Here is a 19235-nt window from a genome sequence, read left to right as displayed (position 1 = left end):
GAGGAGAGCATGTATGACAGCATGTATGTCTAATAAATAAAATAAACATTGATTCTGATTCCAAAAATACATACATATACATTATACAGCTCTGTGACTGACATAAAACATCACTATCAAATGGACACGAGATTTTGTCCATTAGCTTCCTTTGTGCACCTGAGAAAGTCATCAATAACAACACCTACACAACTAGTCTTTGCTCCACAATAATCCATTCAAATGCAAACACACCAGAATATACTGACTGTAGGGTGCCATCTTTTTGGGGCTCTGTGACTTCAGAGTCTGTTTCCCTGATGAATCTCTACCCATCTCCTTGCTTTTAATTATTATTTATAATTTTTTTTATGGGAGAGCTCTATACCTCATTGAGTGTCTCTACGCTGGCAACGGTCTCCTGGTACAGCTCTCCTGCAAAGACAGAGAAAGATTGGCAGTTAGCACTCAAGCCCAGCTAACGAGGCCGCTGAGCCAAGGTCACGAGGTGACCTCAATACTCTCGAGTGGAAGTTTGGAAACCAAAATGTGACACTTTTGTTTTTTAATTGGAAAGACAATCTCTCAGAAGAGCCGACACACAGAGTCGATTTTCAGGTCCCTCAACACTTCTCTAATTTAAAAACTTACAGATTCGGAAAGTGGTTTTGACAGTCTTTAGCCTCAAGGGTCATAACCTGGCAAGGATCTCATATCCTCCTGGTGGAGCTGAACTGTCAGCCACACCACCTTATTATGATGTTCTAATCTCATATTCCCTAGCAAACATAATCAATTAGGGGAACTTAAACAATGCGCAAATTGTTCCTTCACAGCTAATCCGATTAAGAAAGGAGGGGATTTGAGAGTACTTGGGTTAAATAAAGTGGCTCTGATGGAATGACGGACCTATAAGGAGATGCAGGAACATCAGGGCAGGTTTGACCCTGAAGATCCATTCCACAAAAAGCTCACACATTCTGATAGAAAGGGAGTCCAAGACCACCTTCCAAGAGGCCCCAGCCCATCTGCGCACCTTGGGCTTCATCTGGGTCCGTAGCCTCAATCTTGTCCATCAGATCATTGGAGCTCCACTTGGTTATCTCCTTAGGGAAGACCACCTCGCTGTCCGAAAGGTCCTCTGCAGGGTGTGAGAAAAGAAGAGGCTGACTGATAACCATGAGGCCAAAGAAGAGACTGCTGAAATATTTTTTCATAACCACTTATCCAATACAAAGTTGTGGTATCCCCTGAAATATATTATTAAAGTGTCATATTTAATGTTTAGCAAGGGTTTGGCCAAACTACTTCCCATAATCTTTGACCTAACATGATCTTTGACCTAGAGAAAGCCAACATCTCAACATGGATCTTGATGACACAGCACTCTGTCAATGAACCAACTCTGAAAGTGATTATAGTAGTCACTACTAACACCGTGTTGTATAAGGACACCAGTCAAAAGTACTCAACAATGAGGGGGGTGTGCTATGATGTTCATTGATGACAAATGCAGCTCGGAGCAGCATAATTTCAGCATTTTTGCTAGATGTGATTGCAAGGGCTAAAATGACTCTACAAGGCTTCTGTTGGGGTTTTTACTGAGAGTGAGGCTTAATTATGTAACACAACCCAACAATTCATGATGCACGAGCTTGCTACAATGTGAATCAACTTTTGCAAAGACCAATATTAATTGTGCACTGTTCCATCCTGTGTCTGTGCTGATTGTGGACCCCTTGTAGAATGGTATATCCTCCTGAGACCCCACCCATTCATTTATGTCCATTGTAGTGGACATGTTGTTTTTGTATCTATCTTTTCACTGATGTAAGGAAACATATTTATTCCTGTTGTACACTAAAGAGGTCATGCTGTGAAATAAAAAAAAAAATGAAAAAATCTAAATTGTAAGATGTCTTATTTCCTCCAATGACAAATAACCTAAAATTGAAGGACACTTTTTTTCCTTGGGTCTCAGGAGCATATAGAATGGTCAGAGGTAACAGTACAAATAAACGTCACCACAGACGTCAAATCCAAATCATGAAGTGTCAGATGCATCTTTGAATCGATGAGAGAAAAGTAGGTGGTCCCATTCACACAATCTTTGAAAATACCAGTCAAAAAAACTAAAACCACAAAAAAATTAATAACAACCCCGATCAGTCCTTATCACTCAATATATTTTTTCTAGTTATAAATATTAAATGTCCTTTAATTAAACTCCTTTAATTATCGATAATTAAAAGCATATTAAAAACAATGCTCTTTCATAATTAGCAAGCAACTTCTTTTTCCTTCATAAAGAATTGTTAAAGTTAGCATGTCAATATTTAATATTGCTGTGATTTATCAGCACATATGCAGCAGCTGAACTATCCTTAACCAGAACACACAGTTGGACCATCCAATGACTCAGCAGAGCCATGACCACCAGCCACAGATCACCTTCGCTGGATTATCCTTCCCCCGTCTCTCTGGCTGCTAATTCTACCAGATTAGGCAGTATTTAGCCAGTTATTCATAGTCCTTACTGCCGAAAGGCCTGGAGCGCCTTCATTTTATAAATGTTATATTCTACACATATGCGCCGATTCTGAACCGCCATTTGGGAACAGGAAGACGCTTCTGACGTACACTGGAAATACTCAGCTCAGCAATAGCACACCATTTATATTACATGACAGGATATAAATGTGCCACGGTGTGAGGTACGCAGTGGATGGCAGGAAGGAACAGAAACTGCTTGGGATCAGAAACGAGGGACAGGAAAGAGAATAAAAGGCAGCCTCTTACACTGGGATAATAAGCCAAGGAGTTTGTGTGATGCTGATATATTATGTTAATATGCAGCTAATGTTATTCACCCCTGCTGCCACCTGGATAAGAAGCTTGGAAACTGAGTGGAAATAAAAATGAAGTAGTAGATTAATCGGGTAACTGGATAAAACATTATAAGTTTGCAAATTGGTGGAAGAGAACTAAAAAAGAAGACAAAAAGAGCAGTGACCTATCCCTGACATACATACTGGAAACTCTGAGAGTGATAGTGAGTTCTGGATTAGGAATTCCTGCTTTTAATGGGATTGGTCTGCAAATGACACTAATACTGAAGACAGTTATACAATGTTAGAGCATTTAGTGCATCGATATGTTACTGCTCACTGGCCACTTAAAGACCAAAACACTGGGAAACTAGCAGGGAAAACAAGCAAAAGACAATTGTTAGTACAGTGGTACCTCGGTTCTCGAATTCACTAGAACTCCAATTTCTTGAAAGTCGAACAAACCAGTTTGACCTAGAACTCGATCTGAATATCAGAAGTCGAACCGTGAACACTGACCTAATATAAATTGTACGTGCCAGGAAATGAGTCATACTACAATGCAATTCTTCACAGACTGGATGATTAACCAAATAAAGCAGTGCAACATTACAGTAACTAACAATAAATAAACCACTAACTTACGTGTTAATTAGCGGGAGAACATTTTAAAACAAATTTGAGGAAGCACTTCTTTACACAGCGTGTAGAGTATGGAATAGTCTTCCTGCTAGTGTAGTAGAAGCTAAAACCATGGGTTCCTTTAAATCAGAGCTAGATAAGATTTTAACAACTCTGAGCTATTAGTTAAGTTCTCCCCAAACGAGCTTAATGGGCCGAATGGCCTCCTCTCGTTTGTAAATTTCTTATGTTCTTATGAGCATTTATGTCATTTATTTAAACTTTATTTTACCAGGTAAATTAATATCACTGCTTTACGTGATATTCGGGAGAAATAGCAGATTACGCATCGGAACTGCCTGGGATACAAACGTCATGCGTGTAACTAAACTCTTCAGCCAATAAGGGCAAAGGTGTGTCGTCACAGAGGCAGTTCCAGTTTGTGCAGCCGGGTGAGAGGTTGCAATGCATCTAACCGTAATGCATTGCGTCACGATCAGAATGCGTTGCTTTAAGCCAGCACTGTAAGCAAGTCGAACACACCCAATGACCAGACTGGGGAAACAAACTGAAACACGGACTTAATACAGAGGACCAATGACAACAACCAGAAACAGCTGATCACATGGGGATCCCACACGAGGTTAACGAGGGGGCGTGGCACACGGAAGGAGCGGACGATCGGGGCAGGACAGGGGTAATGTTGGGATAAGATCTTTATCGTTTTGGAAGCCATTAAGAAAAAAATGCATTTCTTGTTTTATCCTGTTCATTTTGTGTTTAAATTCTAAAAAAAAAAAAAAAAAAAAAAAAAAAACATATTTAGGTGTAATTTTGGGGGGCCGGGAACCAATTAATTGGTTTTCCATTATTTCTTATGGGAAAAATTCGATCAGAACTCGAACTTTTTAGGATTCGATCCAGAGTCCGGAACGGATTAAGTTCGAGAACCGAGGTACCACTGCATATGAAAAAAAACCTGCACTAATCTCTGTGACATTTCTCTTGGCACAAATTACAAAATAAATGGGGAGATATCTTAAAATAAAAAGGTAAGCAGTTCCAGCAGGAGAAAGAACAAACTGTACCGTTTATTTTACTTAAGAGAGAACACATTAAAAATACTAAAGTGCAGGTGGGTACATAAGGAAGAAGTTTCTTCAGTGACAGTTGAGTCAGCAGAAAATGGTCTGTCTAAACCAGTGTTTCTCAACCCAGTCCTCAGCGAACCCCAGCCAGTCCACGTTTTTGCTCCCTCCCAGCTCCCAGCCACCTGTACCAGCTATTCGGTGTTCCTGATTGGCTGGGAGCTGGGAGGGAGCAAAAATGTGGACTGGCTGGGGTTCGCTGAGGACTGGGTTGAGAAACACTGGTCTAAACCAATCAGTGGCTAGCACTTCCTGCTGTCCCCAGCCACTTAAACACCAATCAGTGTCAAAAGAAAATCAGTGTGAGGGGTTCCAGGATGGCAAATGCCTTTAAGGGAAATGGAGATAAAGTGGCCATACGCTATGCTATGTGCAAACCAACTGAAGGTGTTACTTGGGGTGACCATACCATGTGCGTCGAAGAACTCCTCTTCGGAGCTGTCCTCCGAGTCCCGTGCGATGCTCTGCATCCTCCACTCCGAAATGCTCTGCCGAGAGGGGCTACCTGTGACACAGGGGCAGGAAGTGGTGTCATAACTCCGCCCACATGGGTTTTGTGACAAAGCTTGGTGTCCACATGTTTCTTGAAGGGACAGCTCGGTTTTCCAACACATCACGTAAACCACTGCATCAGCCAGCCAGCTCCCACAACCAATACCGGCCAAGGGGTGTGGCTACAAGAGTGATAGTGGGCTATGATAGGTGGGGAAGTAATTAGGACCATAGGGGAGAAGTCAATAGATTTAGCAGACAGGGCACAAAATCACAGTAGGTAATGGGTTTTTCTCCAGTCCTTCTGGTAGCTACGAGCTACGTTTAATTACCAGAGGTGTTATTCATTCATTAGAGATCATGCCTTTATTGCGTAAGTGCTTTCTGTGCAAGTCTCCTCCATTTGTTTCCATTGCTAATCGATGGATGCAAAGAGTAAAGACTCTCTCAGTGCTGCAAGTTGCTATCTCCTTAGCAGCTCAAGCCGTTGCCTTGAGATGCTGAAACTGGCCAGAGTGGACTGCTGTTCACTTTGCCTCAGCTTTTAATTACTTTGATGGTTGGGGAGTAGGTCATTTAAAATGCAACCTTGGGGACTCTACAGAACCACCCTCCCACCAGAGCTGCCGAGCCGAGATTTCTATCTCCTCACTCCTAACAATGTTTTGTGAGGTAAGAATGAGAATTTCCAAAAACTGGACTACTGTCATTGACATTGTTTCTCAGTGACTCTAGAACTCCAGGCCCTTCTGGTGCCTTGATCAATGTGCTCATCATCCTTGTGCATGGTACACAACCCTAATAAAAATTTGAATTCAAAAAAGCAAACAGGTTTGATATATAAAGACAGGAATTAAAGCAGAAATCATCTTTCAATAAAACACATAACATAAATAAAATATCCACTGGGAATAACAATGCCCTAGAAGGTGGCTGTGAGAGTACAGCTTAATTGTACACCAGAATGCAGGTCTGAGATCAGATCCTGTACACAGTCCAGGACCATTACTACAGCTACACAGGCAGGGGTCTGTCCTCAGATCAGATTCCTGTGCATGTTCACTGCTCCGGCGCTACATTAACAAGCCAGGCAACCAAGCCTGGTGGGGGGAGGAGGGGGAGGAGGGAGCCGCCTCCCCCAGAGCGAGGGCTACGAACTGCCTTCAGAAGCAGATGCTATAAATAGTATATGGGAAGAGAGAGATAGAAAGAGAGAAAGAAAAAGAGGGAGAAATTAGACTAGAGAAGGTAGAAAATGTTGAAACATACAGGGGGGAATAAAAATGGCACCACTGGGGTGGGGCCACCAGCACAGGTGTTGGATTTATGGACGGATGGATAGACAGATCATAAAATTCACGTTTTCTTCTAATGAACTACCACATCTTTCGATGACCCAATGAAAATGGGGGGGGAGGGGGGCTATCCAGGAAAACCACGTAAGACGCAGAAAATCACACGAGTCCCCATCAGAGTCCACAGCGCCCGTCGCATACATGCACGCACATGCTCACACCGACGCCTGTGCTGATGCACGCGCCCCCCTTTCCCTCACACACACAGAACACGCATAAACGTATAGTCATGCTCCAGGCATATTTATCTAGAGCAGCTCCACAAAGTACAGCAGTGCACAAGTACTAGTGAACATGTGAAATGCACAGGATCACCAGGGCAAACAAAACCACAATACGTAAGTTTCCGGAGCTGCGTACAAAGCAGACAAACCCAAATAAAAGAGACACACAGACACGGCTGAGCTATTAATAACTGCTTTTAAAAAGGGTCAGTAACAGTTATATAAACCCCAGGCTCAAATGCAAAACGACGTGATTAAAAACAAAGCACAGCCCCCCCCCCCCCCCCCCCCAGGACTACAACGATGACGCAAGACCCCTGGCAGCGGCAGAGCACTCACCTCCCCTCTTGGACGAGCGTGAGGACTTGGAGGAGGTAGACCACTGCTTGGTGAGAGCGGCGCGCGCCTGCAGCGTGTCGGCCCCCGCCGGCCTGCCCTCCGCCTCTGCGGCGCCGGCTGCTTCTTTGCCGCCCTGCTCCTTCTCGGGGGAGCCGGCCGCCCCGCCCCGGCCCGCCTCAGCGCCTTCCTCCGTGCAGCTGAACTGGGCCATCTTCTGTGCCAGCATCACCTGCGCCTCCAGCTCCAGCTGCCGGATGTCCTCCATGGTCAGGCCGTACCATTCGTCCTGCCAGCACCAGGCTTGCCGGTGAGCTCGCACCATCACCTTCCGCAGCCCTGGGGGGGGGTGGGGGGTGGGTGGGGCGGGGCGGGGAAGGGGCACCACAAACAAGCTGAACTCAGCTTCTGTGCATTATAATTTTTTCACGAACAAGCGTGGCGTGGATTAACCTTTATATTCATAAATCCACTACGTCAGATCGAAAGAAGACGACAGGCATTGTAGAGCAGCAAGCACAGGCGGGTTTGCTGCACTGCAACATGGGAAAAGTACTCATGGACATCATAGACCCCTCTCCATCTCTATTGGGCAATAAGCCAAGACGGGGGGCGGGGCTAAAGACACTCAGTGACATCCCTTTGATATTCAGACATTTAACTATAGATCCAGGCTAACTTGACCCAGCGCCCGGACATACAGGACAGCTTTGTGTAAGGATCTGCGCCCCTGACTGGAAGGTTAAGGGTCCAAATCCTGTGGCAGGCAGGGGCCTTGAGAACTACACAGCCAATATATTCCAATGTACCTGGTATAAATTGTAAATATCTATCATCCCTCCTGCAGAGCCCCACGTCAGCCTGCTTGTTCCAACGTACTGGTTGAGAATAGGTCAGCCAGCTAGAGGCGCAGCAGTCACAAGGCTGGAGTGCACTTATATGGATCATGGGTCCAAGAAAAAGACCAAGCAGATAAACCTGAGCTCCATCAGCTGCAATAAAAAGGTAAGACATATGGTCCTCTTCATTTTCAGAATGAGGATTAAAAAAACAGATCATTTGCTTCACACAATCAAAGCTGTAAAACCTTAAAGGCAATCTAATTATTTTTAACATTCATGCAAATCACACAGGGAATTATGGGTAATAGCAAGTGGGTAACAGTTCAAATGGAATTAGGGAATTGTTCTTGATTCATTCAGAGGAAAAAGTCTTAAAAAGAGAAGATTAAGGGGCTGCCAGAGACAGGGTGACAAAATCCTGTGACTTGCCTATTTCCCTAAGAACTTTCAAGGATTTCATTTAGAGTAGGTTAATGATTAAGTAGATAAAGCTTCTTTGGGGAAAGGGGGGGCACCAGTTGCCCAAAAGCCCCCTGGCACCTGGTATCCGCCTACGCTCAAGGAACAACAAAACAGCAGCCGAGCTCAAAGCCACGTGCGGAACCGGCAGCGCGGGGCCTGGGGCCAGTGTGGCCCCCGGTTTACATAAGCGTCCTAAAAAGAGCACCAACGCTGCTGCAGCTAGCTGGTGACATTTGGAGGGGGCTGGAGGCGGGACGGGGGGGCATGGCGGGGGTGTGCAGGAGGGAGCTTTCCAACCAAGTGAGCGAAGGAGATAAATTGGGGATGTTTATATATAAACCGAACAGACGCTCTTCAAATCAGTAAACTGTAAATCAGCTCAAATCTGGCTGCAGGTAGCTTAAACCGCCATAAGTTGTATAATGCTCATTAAGTAACACACGTCTGCTGTAATTTCACTGCTACTTTGATAACCGCACTTGGGCGAGCAACTTGGGACAGGTACTAGTGCGAAGCTGCTCAGTCTCCAGCTTTTTTGGGACATGTCAGTAATATAATTATACGTCCATATTAAACACGTCGGTTTGCAGTGGGTATTTTAGTCTCCAGATGATGTCATATTATTACCCCAGCTATGACATCAGAAAAGGGCATTCCCTCCCCAGACCACTCTGTCCCTTGTGACCCCTGTGAGAACCGCAGCGGTGATTTCCCACTGCCTGTGATTTGGGGGACCCCCCCCCTTCCCCTCAGCACGGCTGGCCACATATCCTTTTTGTGGTGGGGGTCAGGGTTTTATACTTTTCTGTGGATTCCATAGGGAACTATCACAGGCTGCCTAATGGCACCTAAGTGTGCTTTAGCAATTTAATGATGATCACTTAACAAGCCTGTCCCAGGGAATCTCCAAATTCATTTTTGATTTGCATTACGTGGTCTGCTTGACTGACCTCTGGACTGTCTTGTGGTGCAGATTCTGCAGTTCTGTTCCTATTATCCATCCCACTTAAGCACTCACAGCTCATCCCAGGACTCTAGAAGGGCTGCAGATTCCCCTGCCCTTCCCTCTGTCTTCCTGGACACCTACATCTCACTCAAGCTTCTCGACATGGCATCACATCCCTGCCCAGAGACTCCCCGCCTCACCCCCAGGGCACGTACCCACGTCGTGGATGAAGCGCTCAATTTTCGACTGCATGCCCCAGTAGCGGAACTCCACTTTACACAGCTTGTAGGCACACATGATGGGCTTCTTGTCGGGGTTGTTGTTAAAGTCCTCGATCCAGTCCTCCTGCAGCGGGCCCCTTTTTGTCTTTACCGACTTGTAGAGCCGAGGGTCCTCCTCTGCCTTGTACTCATGGGGGGGGATGGGGTCCTTGACGATATCGATGGGGTCTGTGTGAAGGGAGAGTGGATAATAGTCAAAGACAGCCGACCAAAATTCTGTCCAAAAGCAAACCGGAAAATGCACATATATCATCTATCATTGCTTTTGATTCAAACAATTAATTAGTGAAAAGATCCTTGTTCTTCCTAAATACTATGCCTCTGCCTGGACCCCTCACTGCCCTCTGACGTCACAAAGTGTAACGATACAGTGCCACTGCATGCAAGCCAGCATCAGCACAGGCCCTCTGGACTTCTGATGTGGTCAGAGTGCATGGCAGCCACTGGCCACTAGATGTCCCCACTGCTGCACTCTGCCATGGGCTCAGGGGAGGTCGTGTAAGACTTAAGGCTCATTTCCCCTGCAGAGGCACAGTTGTGTGTATCCCACAATGCATCTCAGCTCAGGAACCACTGCAGTAAGACTTTAGCTCCTGAACAAGAGCCTGACTAGCAGCTTATCTTCACTATTTAAATACAGTTTCTTTGAAAGATAACCATATGTAGTAAAGTAACTTCTAATCTTTTTAAAATGCAGTAGAGGCTGTGAGTCTCGCGCCTCCCCTTAATGAGCATTTGCATGTTTCCCCTGGGTACTCACTCCAGTTTCCTCCCGCAGTCCACCAACATTCATGCTAACTGGCATCTCTAAATTGGCCAACGTGTATGACGTTTGTGCTTGTATGTGCCCTGCGATGGACAGGATATACCCCAGCCTAATGTCCTGCGATACCTGGGATAGGCTCCGCCCCCCCCACACACCCCCCATGACCCTGACAGGAGAGGTAAATAGGAGATGGATGGATGGATGCCCTGGAAGTAATTTCAAAAATTGAATTTTAAACATGAACACTGCTTCATGTATTGTCTGCAACAGGGAACGTCCGTGTTTTGTCAAGTTTACAGCATAATATCCAATCACTTGGTGTTTTACCTGCTGGGAGGCAGTGACATCATGCACTCTGCCACCACACGGATGAGAGCAATTAGCCTAAAACATTTTGTCTGTCAACTCGCTCGAAACTATTAAGGTTAAGCATTCAGCATTAACCATTATTTATAATCATTCTGAGAGGATTATTCAATTATTCCACTTTGGACTAAAAGCAATAAGCATTAAATCATCGGTAGCTTTCGCCAATTACTGCCGGGTAGGCATAGCTCGCGGATCTCTCTGAAAGAGCATCTTCTGACACGACGAAGGGATCGGCTGCTGGACTATGGGTTTATTGGGGAGGGGTCCTCCTGCTTTGGGGAGGAACGGGGAGCTGGCCAGGATAGGAGCAAATGAAAAAGGAAATTTGGGAATGCTGTTCTAGAATATGAATGGGTGGATGGAAGCTTTAATGGGTAACAAAACTACAAAAAAACATGAGTGTGTAAATCTGTGGAAAAAAGCATGAAGACAGAAGACTGCTGTTGGCATAAGGATTTGGTCCAGGTAACAGAGCTGAAAAAGCCAAACACCATAAGTCCCAGGTATACAATAATATATTTACACCAGCAACAAGGGCAGGCAGAGTGAATTATGACAGGTAATCAGTCTGACTGTCCTTCGGCAGTCCCTCCCCCTCAGCGGCAGCCAAACAGATCAGTGTTCTTCCTGCAGCAAGTCTCCAAGACCCCCGCCCCCTTTCTAACGAGGAAAAAGCAGCAGGCTGGCCTACCCAGAGTTCTCTGCCTCCTCTCGACAGGAGACATGTTGAAAACATCCAGCTGGTTCCCCGTGTCAGGTTTGTAGTACGTCTCGATATCGATGGAGAACTTCTCCACAAAGGGACATGTGTACCTGCAGGAAGGGGAGGGAGAATTAGCATATGTTGTCAGGTTGAAAGGGGGTGGCAGGCACTCTGAGTAGGAGAGGGTGATACGCTCTTAAAATAATATTTCTTTTCAGGGATGCACAGACCATTTTCCTCCAAAATACCATTTAGGAGGCTTTGCAAGATACCATCCAAATCACATACATCCTTAAAGAAGTGGCCTACTTCATGCACTATACTGATCACGTGAATAATCTGACATTAAAATTTACTGCTAATTTAAGCCCCATGGCCTCAACCAGGATAAGCAGATGGGGGACTGATGCATGAATGCAAAGTTTAACTTAAAAAGAGTATCAGTCCCAAACTAATTCAGCATCCATCCATCTATAACGGCTGGTCTAATATAGGATTGGGAGGCACAGCCCGAAAAATGGGTGGGCTCTCCAGCATTCCCACCCACCTTGGCCTAGCGATGTGCAAACTATGGGGGGGGGGGGGGCTATATTTAGAGCGCACGACAGTGAGGTTGCAGTGGCCAGAGCAGCTGTCAGCGTTTTCTCTTCGATGTGCGTCGTTGGTAATACGTGGTGGGGGGGTGGTCAGGAGAGTGAGCTCATTGAACAAAACAACAAACTCACAGGGCATTCAGTGGGAAAACACACAGGGAACACAGCAAAAAGACACCTACTTTGGCTAAAAGGCACGGTGATTAGCCTCCGATCCCACAGGGGGCTCTCACGCATTCTTACCGAGTGCGGGTGTAAGGGTAGGCATTCCAGGACTCCTCTTCCACCCGCAGTGCAGCCTTGGGCAGGATGGAGCGGAACCAGCTGGGGATGTGCAGACCGATGTGGTAGACTTTGTGGGTGTACTGGCCTGAGCCTCCTGGGCCGTCGGTGTACGGCCGGTTCTCCAGGATCTCCACACCACTGCCCTCGCCGCAGGTCTCCTCGCGGCTCTTCTTCTGCACGGACAAGCAGCAGAGGCCAAAGGTTAACATGGGACAAGGACTCGCTTTTCTGGTGCATCTGCTTCTCAGGTGTTTAAAGACAGCAGGCCAGCTTTGGGACTTCCATGTGCTGTCAATCACTTCATAGGTTCATTGGAGTTTAAATCAAGCAGTGAATGACAGGACTTAGGTACCCCCCCCCCCCCCCGTCTGCTTCCCTCACGTATAAAACATTGCTTCTACAGCCAGGCTATGAGTCTAGCTACAGCCATCATCTGAATTGTTCCCCAGGACTCTCCAATAGACACCCTGTCCTGAGGATGCTTCTCCATCAGCGGGAGCTATGGAGCCCAAAGTTCAAGTCAAGAAAACAACTGTCTTGGCATCCAAGCCTCTGGATAGGTAGGCAAATTTCTGGGACAGATGGGTCCGACATGGAAAACGCTGAACCTGACAGAATCTGAGGGGGAATAATTCTCTCAAGTCTTCAGCTATTTTCCCACTTGCGTCAAAGCTGAGAGCCCATCGCTGCAACTGATGACTTAAACACGACTTTAAGACGCATCTTCATTTACACCCGCAGCCTTTGGTTGGGCGGTGACAGCTGAACGAGACAGAGATATAACACAATGTCCAAAAAAGCTCTACGACTGGTGCCATCTGTCAGTGGCTCTTAGCAAGGAGTCAACCAAAAATAAAAACAACAAAAGGGACCACGAACATAACAATTGCGTCTGAACATAACCTCCGAGTACTGAACAAGAACGGAGAAGTACACCCATGCAGCGAGAAGCAGGTGATACCGGCAACTAGAGGGCGCTGTTATTGAAGAAGTCAAGACTGTCTGACTGATTAAGCTTTTAATTGACCTGCTTGTGCTGCTTTCTCATGCCTTTTCTTCCTGGAACATAAGCTGAGCCTGGCAATATCTCTATGTGCTGAGTAGACAATAAAGGGGCAGAGACAAATACACAGCAGTAGAGAGGCAGCCATCTCCATTCCGATTCCTGGAATCTCTCTCCCCCCCCCCCCATATCCCATCAGCCTCCAGGCCAGACCAGTTTATTGCCCAATCGTTAGGCAGCAGCCTACAGAACTTATTATTTTTATGGCTCAGCTATTTTAATGCACTGTTGCTACGGCGATCAGAGGGTTTGAACCCCGTCTACCATCATGCTCGCAGCTGCTACATGCAGGTATTCCAGCGAGGCTTCACAGTCGGCATCGGCACGGTTTTATGGGGGAGGAGGGGGCAGACCGGATAAATCTCCTCATTCTTCCCCAAAACCTTCCTCCTGCAGACACGAATCAGTGACGATATGTGCACGTCATCTAACCCCTAGTCAGACATGGTGTGTCATCAGGACTGACATGGTCACCAGACTGTAGTGTTCACAAAGGTTAATGATTCGAAAGGCTGAGGTTTTTTTTTCCAGGGAGAGAGAATCTTCTGGACAAAGTCCAGGAGATAAACAGAAAGGCTGGCATCAGGAGAGTCACGAGTACAGAGGCTTAAAAAAGCACCGAAATCCTCTCATGGGCCGCAGGCCTGAAGCACCTGCACACAGCACACAGCCACCATGATATGTCACCAAAGTGGCACCTTGGTGTCAGCCATGCCCAGAAATAGATTATTTTCCCATAAATGGAACAGTGTTAATGCAGTTTGCCAAAACAGCATTATTTTTCCGCAAAACCGCTCTCCCTGGGGTCTCTGAAAGTGATTTAGTTCGGTTCTGGTCCAACGCTGGTTTACGCCGATCCGCCGTGTTTGGTCCACCAGGCTTTTCCATCTGCTGCACATTACCATCAGGCCTGCTGTGTAGGAAGCTCCCTGGAGAAGGGCCCGGTGCCCCCCCTGCTCATGAGCACATGGCGTGGATTCACTGGGCAGCTGTTGGCTGCCCACAGCAAGCCCCCCCACCCTAAAACCCCCGCTCTGGGAATTGTCAGTACTAACAGGTCAGAAGGACGAGTGTCACAGTCATGGTGCCAGAAGCTTGGGGAGAGACCATAACCCAGAGCAAAGAGTCATTAACGCATTTCCCGTCCTGCTCCCCCGTGGTGAAAACACCCCTGGGGGTCTCGCCATAGGGGCGGGGCTTGGGGGGGCACCCGGCTTCCCTGCTCTAAATACTTCAATCCGTCCGCCTGCTTGCATTGTGAAGTACAGATGGTGGCACAGATCCCTCTAGCGCTAGCTTTGAGATACCCAGAGGAAGGAACCATATGTGGCCTGATGAGGGGGAGATCGCAGCTAACTTAGCAGCTTCTACGCTAACGTGCGTCTATGCTAAGATGCGTCCATGCTAACGTGCTAATGCGGTGCTTAACATGCCAGTGATTCCATTCCAGGGTGAAGTCTGACGCTCCCTATAATTTTACTGCTTTGTCTCTACAACAATGTGCACAGACTGACATATTCATGGTGAAATATCTTACCTAAATTTAGTGCATTACTGTAGCCAGCCTCTTTCTCAAAAGTGAACATATGACATCTTGGCTACAAGTCTGCGCCTTTGCTGCCTGCTGCCCTAGTATGAGAGGAATCTAAGCCTACCGTACCTGAGAGTCCGGATTTACTATAATCCTCTCGCCTGCCACCTGCCATATGAATAACACCTATTAACAGTGATGTGCACACCAGATTGCAACACGAAATATACACTAATACCTTCTTCCTGATAAATGCAATACCCTGCCCACCTTTAGTGTAAGAGAAAGGGTCTGAAAGGGGGTTTTCTTGGGTTTCACTAGTTGCCAAGCCCCAATTTTTGGCACTGGATTGGTCTGAGATCCTGAGCATGCATCTCAATGATGTGCTAATGCCATTAACAGCCGTAACATTAGCACTGTGTATGGACAGACTAGTGTGGCTAAGAAATAGCTGGCCCTTCCCAATCCTCTGGGAATCCCTGCAGCTCCCCCTGCTGGTCTCCTGCAGGTGCTTGAGCCATGTAGAATTGCCCTTTCTCTAATATTCCTATAGGATAAAACAGCCCTTTCTTCTATATTTCCATTTATTTGTGGTCCAAGCAGTGTGAGCTGTTGGATCCCTATTGTTTTTGTACTGCTAATTATTACTGTATCTATATTGTACAGCCCAGGATAACACAACCCTTCCTCCTGTATTTTCATAGCTCCTCCTGTATTTCAATTCTTGACGTTTGATTCCTAAAATGCCCCTTTTTATGAAAACAGGACAATGCACTAGCTAAATTCCTAGCACTTCGTATGCATTACAATGAAGCCAGATTGAGTTTGATATGTATTTTTCACACTTGACCTGGAAAGAAAAAAATGAGCAAATCAACACTGCAGCCATGCATTACGCTGGAAAGGTCAGTTCCCACAGGCCTCCTCACAAACTCGCAAATGATCACAACCGGCAGCACCAGGCAACAGCATCAGTCTACTTTAGGTCCCAGCCAGAGACTTTCCACTCCATAGAGTCCTCTGCTTAAACCTCTGCTTACAAACCCCCCATGCCAAAAACCCCCAAAGCATGGAGCCCTCCAGCTCATAGAACCCCAATCCACAGAACCCTCCTGCTCAAGTGCCCCCCCAGCTCATGGAACCCTAATCCACAGATCCCTCCAGCTCATGGAACCCCAATACACAGAGCCCCCAGTTAAAGGAGACCCCCAACATTCCCAAAGATCACCCAACTCAGCCAACTAGAACCCCATTCCATCCACGCTGCTGCCTGAGGCTGTGACTAAGCAGAGCAGGAGCTGCCTGGCCAACCTGCCCTAGCGGCCAGTGACAGGTCATTCATTAGCGGCGTGCAGAGACAGCACCCTGGCCCTGCGGGCCCAGCAGCACACGACACTTCATTAGCGGTGATGACAGGTACCACCACCCCCAGGCCGGCTGGCCAGCATCAATCCTTCCCACCATGATGCAGGATTTATGCCTGGCATTAGGGATAAATGAAAAGAAGATGAAATTAAAACGGGTATCTCCACCCCTCCTCTCCTTCTCTGCTGGAATCAGACACTGAGTGGGTAAATGCTTCGCAGGAGCAGATCTTATACTGATACCCCCCCCCCCCACAACCATGGCCCCCAGCCCCATCCTGAAGAAAACCATCAGAGAACCTCTGCCACCAAACTCCAACCAGCACTCAGAGAAAGCCTTGCATTAAAAACTGGCAAATTGTCTTAACTACACCTCACAGTTAAAGGTGAAGCAAAGAATGAAAATCATATCGCCAATACTTCTAAACCTTGAAATATAAAACAAACCACAACCTTCAGAGAGCAAACCATGCATAAACTATATCCTTGGTTGTTTAATGACAGTGAGTGACCGTGATCGTTTCAATATTCAGGGCACTGTGTGTGAGATACAGGCCTTTGAGCTTTTTTTGTGCAACATGGAGTCAGAGGAGGTCTCAAGTAGACTTGCGCCTTGACTGAATAGCCAACACTGCTTGTGCTCTCTCTCTGAATCTCTTGGTCCTGAAAATAAGTCACCAATTAACCAACAATTAGCCAGGTAGGCTGATTATAAAAGGCAAAGAGAAAAAAAGTGCCTTTCGGGGAGAGCAGATACAAAATGTCGCGGATCATAAAGAATCCTGATGACAGCGTAGAGAAGGTAGCAGCTCAAGGGCCGCTGGCCAATTGGGCATGAGAAACACAGAGCCCGCCCTCATGTTTCCCTGGATATGGAACACTTTGTGCTATTTATATTTCTCCTACCGTCTCCACAGAGGACCAATCAGGAGAAAGATGGAGACACAGGATCTGACAGCAACATCTGTCCTGATATCCACCACAGCTCTATCTTACGAGCAACCCTGCTCCTGCTCTTCTGTCTCTCAAACACAAACTAACCCTAACCCTCACACAGACTGTCATCACTGTAACCACGGTATCCTGAGAGGGGACAAGGGCAGGCCCTCTCATGGGTGTCTCTGTTGGAGGCCAGTGTCAGGTGATGATTGGAGGGTGGGGGAGGAATCCCAAGGTCCCAAACTTTCCAGTGCTAGGCTGATGCTGGAAATGGTTTCAATTCATTCTCCTGTCTTTCTTTACTCTACAGTCAATCTGTTCAGTAGCATACCTGGTTTATCTGGAAAGCATTATTGATGCTGTTTAAGGTAAGAACGCAAGAAAACTGTGAAGCTCACATTGACCAACAACTCTGAACCTGAAGACCTGCAGTTCAAGCTGTCAAAGCAGCTGAATTACTTCAAGAAGTCAAGGGCTTCAGTTCGTAAAACTGCTTCATATTATAGAAACAATGATAGACACAATTATAGAAAAAAAAATTATATCTCCATATCCATCTCCATCCTGAATATTGTTTATCCAATATAGAATCAGTCAGTGCGGAGCTTATCTCAGGAAGCACAGGGCACAAAGGCTTGGGGCACCCTCTGTTGAGAGTTCCCTTTTGCCTAATGTACACTGTCTAAGGTCTAAATTTCACAATATCAAGTCACTGAGAGAAAAAACAACATGTGGTAACTCAATCAGCCTTCAGTTCCTCAGACTCTACCCCTAACTTCCCTCACTGTATGCTGAAACATAATCTTTATTGTAGGGCTTCGATGCTCAGGCTAACACATAAGCAAACTGAGCGCTAGACAAAGAGCATTTATAGCTCGGGGGGGGGGGGGGCGGTTGTCGACAAAGGACACTAACTAACTATCACCGTCTCTAATGGCAGTGCATGAAATGTGGCCTTAAGGTTAGAGTTGTGGCAAATGAGATGGTACATCCACAACTCGACACCCAGTTATGTAGCTTAATCCGCTGCACTGAAGTAGACTTTAAAACCTTTATGTGCCATTCAGTCCACACCAAACACGAGGTGCAATGGCTGTCGCTCCAAAACCGAATTCCAGGAACCAGTTGAGGCTGAGCTCCACTCAGGTCCTGTCAGAGGATGCAGGTTGCACTGGACGGTGCTGGCTCCTCACCTGGATCATGTAGAGCTGCGCGATGCGGTACTCCTCCACACTCATGGGCATGGGGATGCGGTACTCTTTGATCAGCATGGTGAACCAGGGTGGGGGGGTGGGGGTGGGGGAGGGGGGTCTGGTTGGTTTCTAGCTGAGTTTTGTCAAAGAACCGCTGTGGAACTCATTGATGAAACCTGCAAGAAGAGGAGAAAACGTGGTCATATACTGGACATGATTAACAGGCCTCTGTTGAAGTACTCAAAGGTATTTTCTCCAGCTGCTACTGCAAGTAAAAAGCACTTGCATTACTCATCACAAGTTTAAATCCCTGCCAAGATACTTCTGCTTACAATCACCTGTTTTCTTGAAAACCCACATTTTCAAGAGTGTATCCTCTTGGAGAAGACAAAGTAGAGTGAACAATATGTTCCCTGGGGCACCATTGCCAAGGTTCCTCCCACCAACTGCATGAAGGGCCCATGCTGGACAGTGCCAGCTTTGTGTGTTTCCATGGTGGGGATTGGTTTGCACTCATTTTGTGCTCCCTCCACCCTTCAAATTGCACGAATGCCCATATGAGCTGTTGTGCAAAAGCAGACAAGCTTGCTTAAGTCTAAGGTGGATAATTTCAGGGGGTTGTCACACAACTCAGTCTGAAGCAATGCAGAGGCAGGAACTGAAGGAATCATGCATCTGCACTTCTGGCTCTACGTTGACTTGGACTCGGAAGGGTTACATGGTTTATCCTTGAAATCCCCCACTTTACCGAGGGGAATCACATGAGATGCAAAGCTCTTCCTCACTGGTTTTCTGTCAGCCATCACTGCGTGACATTGTTATGAAAGCCCAACAATTGCCGGCACCCCCTCCCAAGGCTTATAACCTACAATCTTCTACTAATCAGCTAATATTCCTGCTGCTCAATTCCCAGAA

General features: G+C 46.6%; 1 protein-coding gene across 7 annotated transcripts in view; it reads right to left on the bottom strand.

The window, feature by feature from the left end:
- The window catches only part of pitpnm2 (phosphatidylinositol transfer protein, membrane-associated 2), a 34526-nt gene extending 16109 nt beyond the window's left edge, over positions 1-18417 (bottom strand). For all 7 annotated transcript variants that reach the window (XM_072709059.1, XM_023843312.2, XM_023843313.2 and 4 more), the window contains exons 1-8: positions 18321-18417; positions 12189-12403; positions 11341-11462; positions 9449-9682; positions 6987-7322; positions 4986-5081; positions 1016-1120; positions 368-414 (exon numbers count right to left, since the gene is read on the bottom strand). In XM_072709059.1, coding sequence (XP_072565160.1) covers positions 368-414; positions 1016-1120; positions 4986-5081; positions 6987-7322; positions 9449-9682; positions 11341-11462; positions 12189-12403; positions 18321-18398 — 1233 coding nt within the window. In that variant the 5' untranslated portion in view covers positions 18399-18417. The remainder of the gene's footprint in view (positions 1-367; positions 415-1015; positions 1121-4985; positions 5082-6986; positions 7323-9448; positions 9683-11340; positions 11463-12188; positions 12404-18320) is intronic.
- Between the last annotated feature and the right edge of the window lie 818 nt (positions 18418-19235).

This window comes from Paramormyrops kingsleyae, chromosome 2 (genome assembly GCF_048594095.1).
Source record: "Paramormyrops kingsleyae isolate MSU_618 chromosome 2, PKINGS_0.4, whole genome shotgun sequence".
NCBI classification, from domain to species: domain Eukaryota; kingdom Metazoa; phylum Chordata; class Actinopteri; order Osteoglossiformes; family Mormyridae; genus Paramormyrops; species Paramormyrops kingsleyae.
Note: the sequence above shows the minus strand (reverse complement) of the source record. Positions and strands in the feature narration are given on the sequence as shown.